This window comes from Ceratotherium simum, chromosome 22 (genome assembly GCF_057802395.1).
Source record: "Ceratotherium simum simum isolate JZ-2026a chromosome 22, ASM5780239v1, whole genome shotgun sequence".
In the NCBI taxonomy this organism is placed as follows: Eukaryota; Metazoa; Chordata; class Mammalia; order Perissodactyla; family Rhinocerotidae; genus Ceratotherium; species Ceratotherium simum.
Genome location: NC_141921.1, coordinates 41,590,652 through 41,603,302, shown reverse-complemented (window position 1 = coordinate 41,603,302; position 12,651 = coordinate 41,590,652). Strand labels below are relative to the sequence as shown.

The following is a 12,651-nucleotide window of genomic DNA, read 5'->3' as shown; positions in this document are numbered from 1 at the left end:
GAGTGCCCAGCATCCAGGGCTGGCACGCAGCAGGTGTTCGATAAGGGTTTGTGACGAGTTAGAGCATGAGGCTAGAGAGCCCTGAGGCGGCAGAGCTGGAGCGAGCAGGTGCACGGGGTGTGAGCTGGGCTGCTACAGGCGTAGGGCAAAGGGACTCCAGGGAGGAAGCCAGCCGTGGGCCGTCTCTAAGCCAAAGTGCTTCCAATGGAGGAAGGAGGCCTCAGCAGAAGCCTGAAGGACCACCATTCCGGTAGGAGACAGAGAGGATGTGGTAAGTTGTGGCCAGCAGGAGGATCAAGCATCCCTGGTGCCAGGGAGCTGTGGTCGGAGGAATCAGCGAGAAGGTCTCCAAGATGCCTGCAAAAGTGCCCGCAGAGAGAATGAGCCAGAAATTGCTTCCCAAAGTGCCCGATGTGAGGGGGGGGTGACAGTTATAGCTGTCATGGAACACTGTGCCCTTTTCTCCCAAAACCCTCTCCCCAACCACACCTGGTAGTCAAGAGAGAACTTACTGGGCCCTCCCCATTCCAGGCAGGTTCCAAGCCTGGGTCCAGCTGGAGAAAGGAGAAGGTCCACACTAGATGAGAGATTGGTGCTCTAATGAGTTCTCAAGACAGGACTAGACTCTGCCATCTGTTTCTTGCCTGAGAGTGCCTGGAAAAGCTACAGGATCTGCCCAAGATTTCAGGCAGAGGCTGGGAAGGGACAGGTCCCCAAAGCAAGTTTAACAGGGAGCATGACGTTCTCCTTAGACTCCCGCCAGTTATCTGCCTGCACTCGGCTCCAGGCCCTGCCACTGCCCTGCTCTGCTCTCTGTCCCAAGGGGCTGACCCTACTAACTACATTTCCCCGGTTCCCTTCCCAAATGGCTCCTGTCTTGGGTTTGGCCAGTGGGAGGCACTGGTGGGCAAGTGGAGAGTGGGAGGAAGGGGGAGGCCAGGATATTTCCTTCCTCTCTGCTTCATGTGGTGTCGCCAGCAGTGGGTCTGTCCCCTCCACAGTTGCAGATTCCCCCAGATGCCCTGGCTCCTGGCTCCTAGCCCCAGAGGCGGCGGCGGCTTCTTGTGGTTGCTAATCTCAATCATCTCCCCTCTCCTAACTGTTCTTTTAATTTCTCTAAACATCTTTACAACCAATTCCTGGGTATTAAATACCCTTTACAGAATCACTAGACAGAGAACTTGCTTTCCTGTTGACTTGGCTGTCACCCACCTCTTGGAGTCCAGCTGGGGGAGCTGGAATGGGAGGCGGGATCCCAGGAAGATCCCCACGTTGGGTGGCGATGGTGCCATTCACTGGGGTGAGGACCCACTGGAGAGGATGAGTCAGTGGAACCCACTGGGCTTGAGGTGTGTGAGGGGCATCCCGGGAGAACCATGTGCCTCTGCTTGCACCAGGTGACACCCCACTCCTGGCCTTGGGCTCTCTCTGACGGATCAGGGAGCCCTCTCAACTGCTTCCAGGTGAGACATGTAAGGGCCAGAAGAAATCTTCCTGCTAGGTAGTTTTAGAGGCTGACCCTCTCTGCAGAGTTAAGGTTGTGGATTGTGCTAGCCACACCCTCAGCATGGCCCATCTCAGACGTATGGGAACACATGGGAACCAGGTGATTTCCCAGTCTCCTGATCAAGAGGTGGGATTTTCCATCCCCCAAGAGTCACTTCCCAGTTTCTCAGCACCTAGAAACACCATCCTTGCTGTCTCCAACATGGCAGTTGGTGGCCCAGAGCAGGGGTCCCTATACCTCTTGGGGCAGCCTGCAGTGAGGGAACAGGGGAACAGAACAGCCTCCTGCCACCCTGCTCGCTCCACCCCTCAGAAATGCCCTGTGTGCTGGGGACAAGACCTCTCAGGCCCGGGGGGAGTATGTTCTGGCACACAGGGCTGGCCCTGGCGTTAGGGTTGGCACTCAAAGGGAAGGGGTGGAGATGGCAGTTAGAGTGGGTGCCCAGTCATGAAGTAAACTCCAGGGAAGCCATCCCCCTTGGGGGCCCCTACAACTTGCTGGACAGCTTTCTGTCCCCACCTCTGTTTACTTCTCAGCCACCTGGACCAGGGACTCAAGACGGAGGGCAGGGCAGGGTCTGGCGCACTCTGAGGAGGGCTTGAAGAATGTGTAAGGATAAATGAACAAATGAATAATAGTAACAACAGCTAACATGTTTACAGAGCTTATTAAGTTACATATATACTTTGTAAGTATATATACATATATAACATATACTATATTATGTGTATTATATATCTTTTAATCTTCAGAATAATCCTATGAGGTTAACGCAGAGATTCAGACCCAGGTGGTCTGGCTCTAGAGTCTAAATGAGTGAATGATCTAGAACGCCCGTGCTGCCCCCAGAGCCAGCGTCAGCTTTGTGGGATGTTTTTCCAAATTAGCGCCCCACCCCCATGGGAGTAGGGAGCCTGCGGGAGGTGGGAGGGGTAGGGGGGTAGATGGACGCTGGGCAGGTCTAGAGGCACAGCCTCGGGGCAGCCACAAACCTGGTCGGAGCCTGTCCCCAATGCGGGTCTCCTGTCCTCCCACTGGGACGGGTGACTCGAAGGGGAGGGGGCGTTAGAAGGAGGTTGAGGCGTCACCGAAGGCTGGGCGTGGCTGGCGCTGGATGTGTCTACCCAGCGCTAGGTTGGCAGAGCTGGGCCCAGGCTCGGCCCTGCGGGGGCGAGAGTCCGGTTGGTGGTGCCAGCAGCCCGCGGGGGAGGGAGCGGGGGAGGAGGGGGTGGAGGTGTGTCCGAGAGGCCCGCCCCGCAGCCTGGCCCCGCCCCTCCAGGCCCCGCCCCCTGCCTCCCTCCAGCCGCCCGGCTCGCCGGCTTTTGCTTTCAGTCGGAGGCGCCGGGGCGCAGCGGAGCCCCGAGAGGAGGCGCGAGGGCGCGAGAGCCAGGACGGCCGGACCCCGCCGGCGCTCGGCCGCTGCCCGCACCCATGGCGCCCGCCGCCGTCTGGGCCGCGCTGGCCGTCGGACTGCAGCTCTGGGCCGCAGGGCGCGCCGTGCAGGCCCAGGTGGGTGACTCGCGCGGCCCCACGGGGAGCGCTCGCCCCTCATGCCCACCCGGGCTGGCGCGCACTCGCCCCCGGGGTGCCCCGGCCGCGCGCTCCCCGGAGGCCAGGACAGGGGTAGGGGGCTCGGGGCGCCCGAGGCCCCCGAGGCCCCGTGCCCCACGCCGGGTCAGACGCGCATCGTGCGCCGGGGACCCCGGGTTTGGCATACGTGCGCGCGGGGCGCGGAACTCTGGCCGCCATGGCCCAGGGTGCACCCCGGTCCCTCCGCCAGCGCAGGCTAGGGCGTTTGGGGCTGGCAGGCGGGCCCTGGGCGGATCCCAGTTAAACCCTGGACCCCGATTCCGTTACCCCTGCGACTGCCCCGACCGAGCCTTCCCCTTTGCGGCGGGGGAGGTGGGTGTCTGTCCTGGGCCGCTGCTCCACTCTAGATGCGGCCACCCTCTTCAGAAGACTTCCTCCTCCTCTGGGCTATGGTTTTCCTCTTTCTTAGAAATACTAGGTCCGCGCGTCTGAAAGAACAGGGCCAGGTGTGCAGTAAGCGCCTAATAAGGGCACAGTTGGACTGTGGCTGCCTCCGGTGCCCTTTGCTCAGATCCCTTCCCCAGGACCCACCTGGTGTGTCCAGCGGCCATTTCAGAGCCTGTTCTGGGCTAATGGGGAGGAGACAGTGTCCTCAGGCCCCAGTGAGCTGACCTCTCCGGAGGTCCTGTGCCTGAGCTCTGGCGACAGAGCAGATGAGTGAGACCTTCTGGGCTGGTTATTAAGGCAGCTGTGCTATCAAGGGGCTCCAGGAAAGTGGAGAGAGCAGAGACCCCAGAGCTGTTATTCAGTGTTAACTGTGCGTGCCACAATAGCAAGGTAGAGTCTACAAAGAGATTCTCCTCCTTTGCCTTTTTTGGCTGTCTCCAGGGTCTGGGAAGACAGAGTAACCCTGTTTTATAGAGAAGGAAAACTGAGGCTCAGAGAACTCCTTGTATTTCATGGAAGGGCGTGTTGGGGGGGGGCGCTCTTCCTTCAAAGGGGGCATCCTCTCCGCGGCGCCCCCCCCCCCATGGCTGGGGAGGAGGTGTGCCTTCCTCCCTTCCTCATGATCTTACCCTGCCAGGCACATGAGGTGCTGACCCGCCTGGACATCTTGACCGGGGAGGAAGGTGGGAGGTGACATGGCTCATGTGGTAATGTGAGGTGACTCACTGGCCAAGGCTAAGGACATCTGTAGAGTCCAGTTCTCGAGGGCGGAGGATGGAGGCTGTCAGACCAGAATTGACTCACCCACAGTGGGTGCCAAGGTGGGTCCTGGGGGGCTGCCCTAGAGGTTGTCCTGGAAACAGAAGAGGACCTGGGTGGCCTTCTGGTCAGGAGAGTCCCAGCTCTGAGAGCCTTTGAGTGTGGATCCCAACAGTTGTGGTCCCCAGCCTGACTGCAGGGTCATGGCACAGACTCAGGCCTCCAGGGGCATCATCTGGCCCCAGTGAACCCTGGGTGCATGTGAGCCCCTGGAGGGAGGAGGCGCATGGCTTCTCTGCAGGACACCAGACCCAGCCCGGGAGTTGTCTGAGGGGTTTTCTCTCCTTGTCTCCCCTCCTGTCCAGCTCCCGGGTCAGCTCAGGTTCCTTCCTCCAGGTTCTATCTTCACGTCTCTTAGCTGGTCTCCTGGCTCGTGCCCCCTCTCCCACTGATTCTTGGTGGCATCGCTGGGGAGACCCTCCTCAAGCTGGAGCATCTCTCTCCCTGCCTGGGAAGCCTCCCATGGCTCCCAGTGGCCAAAGCATAAACTCCCGCAGGTGTCCCAGGCCGGAGTGAGTGAGGTATCCGGGTTCTTGCTGCCACCTCTCTGCATCAGTACACCTCACCCTGTAACACATGGTCATCGTGTATCTGTGTACCCCACGCTCTCTCCTCTCCATGGTGCACCGCTCACCCCTGTCCTCAGGGCCTTTGCAAATGCCACCCCCTCCAGGAAAGCCCTTCCTCCTCCCAGTTGGATTTGCTCTTCTGTTCTTTGAACTCTCAGAGCCTTTCCTCTCTTGCAAGGACAGACTACATTCTGCTTTTTAATCTAGTTGTGTTGTCCACCTCAATAGATGGAAAGTTCCTTGAGGGCAGGGACTACGGGGGCCTCTTCCTTCTCCTTATTAGCAGCATATTAGCTCCTGTTTTTTGAACACCTCCAAGTGCCAGGCGCTGTGCTAGGACTTCACTACAGAATCTCACTGAAACCTTCCTTGCAGCCAGTCCTAAAAGGGGGGTAGTGCTGTTCCCATTTAGGGATGTGGAAACTGAGGCCCGGAGAAGTTATGACACTTCCCAGAATTACAGAACTGGGGTGTGTGTGGGGGGCATGTGACTGCAGGTCCCCCTGATTCCAACGCACGTTGCTCTATGCCTTCCCGTGCCTGTCTCGCTGCACCTGCCCTGCCCCCAGCCAGGTCCCTCACACACGGCGGGTACTGGGTAGTGTTGGCTGTAACTAGATCGAATTGTAGAGAGAGCCCAGGGAGACCTGAGCTGGCTGCAGGTGTGGCTGACTCCTTTGCCCTCAGGGTTTTTGCCTCCTTTAAAAGCTATGTTTGCCGGCTGGTATGGAATGCATCCCTCATTCACCTAGTCATTCATTCATTTGACAAATGCCAGTAAAGCTGGCAGGGTAGGCGAGTGCTTGGTACCCTCTGATAGGAATGGGCAGGGCCCCAGCAGTCTGGCTTTGCTGGGGAGGTGCTGAAGGGATCCCTACCTGCTGGGTCTGGTCTACCTGCCTCTGGAAGTCTGGAAGCTGAGGGGCCACTGTTTGCCTCTTCATTACCCCGAGGTCTAGCTTGGGTTAGGGGAGAAGTTGGGGGCTCCCAGGCTGCCCTGGGGACGTTGGCCATTGGAGTGGAGATAAGTGATCCAAGATACCTGCTGTCCCAGGATGTCCCTTTGCCCCCTGCCTGACAGCCCAGAGGGGAACCTGTGTGCCGACTAAGGATGTTGCCTAGTGGTCGGGCATTGCAGAGGGCAGTGGGCAGGTGGCCAGGCACCTTAATGCAGTGTCATTCATCCATTCATTCCCCCGACGTTCATGGACACCACCTCCAAACCCAGCCCTGTGCTGGGCTCTGGGGACCCCGAAATGACCACGACTCGGCCCCAGCCCTCCAGGAGCCACACTGCCAATGGTCACAGACCTGGGCTGTGCCCCTAACTGCCCTTGTGACATGGGCCAAGTTAGTCAGCCTTGTTTTCCCATCTGTGGACGTGAAGAGTACTTCCCACCTCGCCCTCCTCACAAGGCTGAGTGGGTGTGAAAGGCGCTGGAGCAGATAGGCTGAGGAGCTGCCTGGCACTCTTGTGTCGGAGAGTGGGGCCTGGCCCAGTGGCTCCTGGAGCGCTGTCCCTCCCAGGGCTGGGAAACATTTGATGGTCCTGACCATCCAAAGCTTCCTGGAGGAGTAGCCAGGAAAGTCGTGGGGGTGGGGGGAGGGGAAGAGTTTTGATGCCAACCATGGTGTGTGTGTGTGCACGCGCACGTGCATGTGTTACATACAACTCTGCACATGAGCTTAGTTCTCAGTTTTAGGCCATGCTGGCTGCTTCTCTGTTCCTCAGACAGGCCCCCCCCCAACGCCTGCCTCAGGGCCTTTGCACTAGCTTTCCCTTTCACCTTAAATCCTCCTCCCTCTGATATCCCCTGGTCTCATTCCCTCACTTCCTTCTGCGCAGATGAACTCTTCTCAGAGAGGCCTTCCCTGACCATCCTGCCTGTAAAAGCTCCCCACCAGGTGCTCTCGTTGCCCTGGGCTGTTTTGTTTTCCTACGTAACACTCGTGACCTATTATATTCCTTTCACTTTGATTGTGTCTTCCCGCTAGGATGAGTGCACGATGGGGGCAGGGGCTTGTTCGCTGCTATAGACTCAGAGCCTAGAACAGGTGTCTCTTTCTCAGCAGTCTTGACATTTGGGCCGTAGAGTTGTCGTGGGGCCGTCCTGCATGTCATAGGATGTTTAGCAGCATCCCTGGCCTCTGCCCACTAGATGCCAATAGCACCCCCCATTCAGTTGTAGCAATTAAACATGTCTCCAGATATTGCCACCTATCCCCTGGGGGGAAAGTTGCCCCTGGTTGAGAACCATGGGCCTAGAACAGTGCCTGGTAAGTAGTAGGTGCTAAAAAATATTGAATAAATGTCCAAAAATACCCATCTGACCTTTATAATCACCCTGGTTTATGGATGAGACAGAAGACTTTGAAAAGCCAGTGGTGGCAGGACTGGGTTTCAGTTCGTCTCCCTCTTTCTGGGCTGTTTCTCTGGGCTCATCTCCCTGCTGTATTGGGTCTGCTGAGGCTGGGTGTGCTCACCACTACCCCCAACATGTGCCCACCTGGCTCGTGACAGGGCCACCCACTGGTAGTGACTCAGGGCCCCAGCAGGCATGTGACTTGCCCGGAAGCAGGCAGGGAGGGAAGCTGGGGGTTAGGGAGGGGAGGGGGGAGCCACCGGGGGAACAGGAACAAAGTGGGGATGCTGTGACTTGTAGTTCCGGACACTCTGCGGGGCCACAGGGAAGCAGTATTGATGACTTAGGGGAAGGGCCCAGGCTTCAGCATCAGAGAGACTTTGGCTCAAATCCTTCCTTTGCTGTTTACAGGCTGTGTGACCTTGGCAGGTCTTTTTGTCTCTGGAAGCCTCTGTGTTCCTATCTGTAAAATGGGAATGATCCCCACCTCGCTGGCTGGTCATCAGGATTAAAAGTGCTTTATAGGTTGGGCAGCCCACTGGCAGCTATTTGATTGAGCAGTCGTGGCTTTGCAGGGCCTGACCTGACTCTGATCATGGGGTGGTGCTCGGGCTGAGGCGGGGACCACCGCGGAGGCAGATTCTCCATCCCTGAGCTGCGGGCCCCGAGGCGTGGGTGGCAGAGCTCCAGTTGTGCAGAGCTCCTGCCCAGCATCTTTGAGAACTTCCTTCCTGCCCCGCTGCCCCCTCGCTGGGCATCTCACACCACCGGCCCAACTGCCTGGCCTTAGGACCCAAGCATGGCAACGCTGCGAGGTCAGGAAATCGCTCCCCCACCCCGCACTCCTTTCAGTTTCATCTGAGGGTGAGCGAGGGGTGCAAAGGCCTAGTGTAGAGGGATCTCATGGCCTCTCTGGGAAGGGGATGCAGAAGGCCTCAGCTTTCCCACCTGCAAGATGGGCATGGGCTGATTCCAGCCTGTCTCTAAACTCACTTCCATCTCTAAGCTCTGTGATGCTGAAGGTTCTGTTTATCTGTGACCCTGAGGAGGAGAAGCCCTGTGCCGGCTCTTCTGAGGTCATGCTGTCCATTCCCCAGCCTCCAGTGACTTCCAAGACAGCAGGGCTACAAGGAAGGAGAAGTGGCTTGGGTGTCAGGAAACCAGAGTTCCCATCCGAGCTCTGTCACTGGCTTGCTGTGTGACCTCCTCAGGTTACATAACCTCTCTGGGCGTAGGCATCCCTATCTATAAAAGCTACCAGCACTGATCCCAGCGCTCTCCCGGAATGTTGGGAAAGTGTCAGCTGTGAGTGTGCTTGACCAAGACCACAGATTGGGGGGTCAGGGATCTAAAAGTTTTCCTAGGAAGGAGAGCCCAGCAGTCCCCACAGTTAATATCTCTGCTTCCCAGCCTTTCTTACTGCTGACCTCAATCCCACTTGCTTTGGCTGGAATTATTTCCTTGACTCAGGCCCCAGTAGCATCAAGAATTCCTGGCGGCCTGTCAGCTTGCATCCAAGACAGGATACAGAACCCTCAGGCAGAACAGGATGCGTGGGTTTCCCTGCCTCTCTGCCCCTTAGTACCTACATAGCTCCTTTTAAGATCAGAAGCCAGACCCCTTGGGGCCCTAGACTGTGGGAGGGTCCATGCTGTGGGCATCCACTGTAGGGCCTGCTGTCTGGGAACCCGCAGGTTCAAAGAAGCCTTGAGCGAGAAGGGACGTGTTCCTTGAAGAACCATGGTGCGTTGTGAGGTCACAGGTAGAGGAGGTGACGTCACTGTGGTTTGGGGCACTCGGGGTGCACACCGGGGAGGAGGAAGTTTAGCGACTGGGGTTTGGAAGAGTAGATTTCCTTCTGCCCCAAGTCTGAGTAGTGCTGCGGGGAGTCCGGGGTGGGGGGCAGCTGCCCAGGGGGCCCCAGACTCCAGCTCTGGTCTTGTCTCTGCCCTGCTCTCCTGTTTGCTGAGACACAGCGCCCTACCTCTCCCAGCCTCCATATCTTCTTTGCAGAAGAGGAAGGGTTGGAACAGGCTACGTCTCGGGTGTCATCTCTGGAGGTTTATGGGCACTAGACTGTTGATGCTGTTACTACAACAGGAAGGCCTGTTAGCCAGCTCGTTCACATCAAGTGTTGAATGTCACGGAGCGAGGCTGCAGAACCTTCTTCTCAGGCCCCAGGCAGGCCAGATGTCCTCCCACTCTCGGTAGCAGACACTGAGTGGCACGTGTGGGGCAGATTGGCGGTGCAGAATGACTTCGAGAGCCACAGGGTGAATCCCTTTCAGGAGCACTGGGCTCTTGAGAGGCTAGCAAACCACTGCTCTGTCTCCAGCCTTGGAGCCAGGGACTGGGCCAACCCAGCTGCTCTGACCAGAGACGGGGCAGAAATCCCCAGGGGGTTTTGTTTGTTTTCCTTTGCTGTCCAGACAGTGGCCCACCCATCTGTTTCAGTCTGAGCTTGGCCCTGCAGTGGGTATGGCTGATGTGGCCACGGGTTCAGGGAATTGAGTGGGACTGAGGGTGAGACGGGAGCAGGAAGGGGTTTGGGGCAGGCAGGCTGCACACCAGACGTCTTCCGGCCATCAGCAGAAGGCCTTCTCCAGGAGAGATGCCGCAGGCTGCGGAAGTGACCAGAGCATGGGCTGGGAGTCGGGGGTCTGAGGCCCAGTCCTGGCCCGGCCTGCAGCTCAGGAGGACCTGGCCGGTTTCCTTCTCTTCTCTGAACCTCAGCTCCCCAGCTGGAAATTGAGATCTTCAAAGACCTCGCCCACCCCTGCTTTAGAGTCCTTTGGCCCCAAGTGTTAGACTGGGGGAGGTGTGGGGGAGTTGGTGGCTTTGGGAGGGCAGGAGTACAGCTGTGGCCTCCACGTGGCCCCGGCGCGGAGGGCCCAGATCTGGACTTCGCGGTGATTCTCTGGGGAAGGGCTCCCAGCACTTGGCCTTTGTTAGAGGGACTCCTGCCCATCCTTCCTCCTGCCGCCCCGCAGCCTGGCTTCTGTCTGCCGCTCACAGGGGCTCCAGGTTCAGCCTGTCCTGGTGAGCCTATTGCCGGCTGCTCCGATCTCCTACACTGGACCAAAGACCTAGCGTGGGGACAGGGGCACTTCAGAGGAAGAGGGACTGTCCCTCTCCGCCCAATCCTGCAACAGGAGACCCCCTGGCCCCAGCCTGAGCCAGGTGACCTGATTCTGGTCAGTGTCAGCCTCATATGTCCCTGAAGCTCTCGTGGTCAGCCACAGGCTGGCCTCGGCCACCCCAGCCACTGATGAGCTGGGCCACAGAGCTGGCTCGCTCATCTCAGGGGTGAGATGTGCTGTGCCCCTATTGGCAGAGGGGCAGGATTCCTGTCTGACTCTGCTGCCAGAGACCCTTGAGCTCCTCTCTGTGCTCACGTTTTCCTCAGTGGTAAGGTGGGGATAAAAGTGCCCCTCTCTGTCACTTCCCATTGGGATTGGGAGACGCTGGGAGAATGCAGTGAACCGAGGGACTGTCATTTGGGGGTGCTTCGTGGGTGCCAGGCAAGCGTCTAATGCGTTATACGCACCAAGTGCCTTCAGTCCTCACAGCTTCCTGGGGTGGAGGGGGACCATTCTTATCCCCATTTTATAGGAGAGGGCGTTGAGGCACAGAGGGTATGCTGTGGCTCTGGCTTTCGGCTCAGTAGAGGCAGAGCCAAAATTGCACCCCAGGTGGTTGGGCTCCGAGCTCTGCACTTAAACCACCATCCAGAAATAATCGTGGTGGCTGGGAGGGACTCTTGTCTGAAAGCTGCCACTCAGTCTCCTGCCTCTGGGGATGCCGCCCCCTCTCTTTATAAGCCCATTTCCTGCCCAGTTCTCATGCTAGCCCCAAGTCATTTCAACTAATTGGAAATCAAAACTTTGGGCTTCTGTTAAACAGTTCAGCATCTATTAGGCACCTGCTGTGGGCCGTGCCCTGGGCTGGGCGTAGCGGGATGAGTAATAAAAACCCAACAAGTAACGCTCGTCTCTTACTGCCAGCCAGGCACAGCACTGAGCTCTACAGGTGGTGACTCAGTGAATCATAACGGGCCTATGAGGCAGGCACTGTTTTTGTCCCCATTTTATAGGCGACAAAACTGAGGCTGGTGAATAGCAGAACTGGGCTTAAAACCCAGGTATCTGGCTCAGAGCTCTCACTAGAGTGCAGAGGGGGACACAGGGAAACAAATAATTAACCAAAAAGTGGTCTGGGCGGTGTGGAGATATGTCTGGGTTGTCACGGAGCCCCGTGGAGTGACCTCTGACCCCATCTGGGGGTTCAGAGAAGGTTTCCTTGAGATGATAGTAGAGAAGACTCTAGAAGCCGAAGAGCTAGTCCTGCAAAACACAGGGGCGGGGGTGGTGGCTCAGGATGTTTGCATAGAGGGAACAGCAGGAGTAAAGGCGTGGAGGAGGGTGAGGGAGCCTGATGCTGCTCTGATGAGGCGGTGACGGGTGACCGTCAGGTGAGGTGGGAGATGCCGTCAGCAGCACCCCAGGCCCCAAGTTGAGGACATTGAACTTGGGCCTGAGGGCAGTAGGGCCAATGGAAGCTTTTAAACAAGGCCAGACTTGGATGTAGGAAGGTGGCTTCAGGTCCATCTGCAAAGGGACACAAGGCTGGGGACCAAGAGTGAGGAGGCTGTAGCTGGCGAGAGATGCTGAGGGTGAGGGGGTGCAGAGCCGTGGGGAGATGGAGGAGGAGATATGGACAGACCGTGGTGGGGAGAATGGAAAGGCTCGGGTTGTTCTCTGCAGCTAGACTGAGGGCTCCTTGGGGCCAGGCACCACACCCAGGCATCTTGGTACCCTGGCACTTAGCACAAAGCCTGGCCCCAAGAACCGGATAGCAGCCCGGGCTTCCTGTCTGCCCCCAGCTCACTTCTAAAGCGACATCACAGGCAGCAGGCCAAGAGTGGGACGTGTCACCCCTGAGCCACCGCCTGTGATGTGGTCGGTCCTTCCTGACGCAGATGCTGCTCCTCTCCGTGACGCCTGCCCTGGTGCCGTCGCTGCATCGGCCGGGCCTGTGGTGGCTGCACCCCACCACGCCCTAGGGCCCCGGGGACCTGCCATGCAAATGATGCGGTTTCTCTATTGCTTGAAGACAGTTTCCGCCTGTGTGGGGGTCCCTGGGTCCTTGGACAGACACCTCTGCCCCTCCCTACAGCGGCAGTGTCTGCCCCTGGGACCCTGGAGTCTCTTTTGCCCGGCAGAGTCACCGAACCCACTGGCACCTTGCTCACTGTGTGTTGTCAGAGGAGTCACTCTCCCTCTCTGGGCCCCTATTCTGTAAAATGAGGGAGCAAGACAAGATCACGGGTATAAAATTGAGGACGCGGAGGCAGTTGTAGCTGTGACTAGTTCCTGTCTGCCGCTCGCTGGCTACGTGACCTTGGACACAGTACTGA

General features: G+C 58.0%; 1 protein-coding gene across 3 annotated transcripts in view; it reads left to right on the top strand.

The window, feature by feature from the left end:
- The first annotated feature begins 2,879 nt into the window (after positions 1–2,879).
- TNFRSF1B (TNF receptor superfamily member 1B) overlaps positions 2,880–12,651 on the top strand; it is a 33,928-nt gene continuing 24,156 nt past the window's right edge. For all 3 annotated transcript variants that reach the window (XM_087446789.1, XM_087446788.1, XM_014783874.2), the window contains exon 1: positions 2,880–3,016. In XM_087446789.1, the coding sequence (XP_087302915.1) occupies positions 2,939–3,016 (78 nt within the window). In that variant the 5' untranslated portion in view covers positions 2,880–2,938. The remainder of the gene's footprint in view (positions 3,017–12,651) is intronic.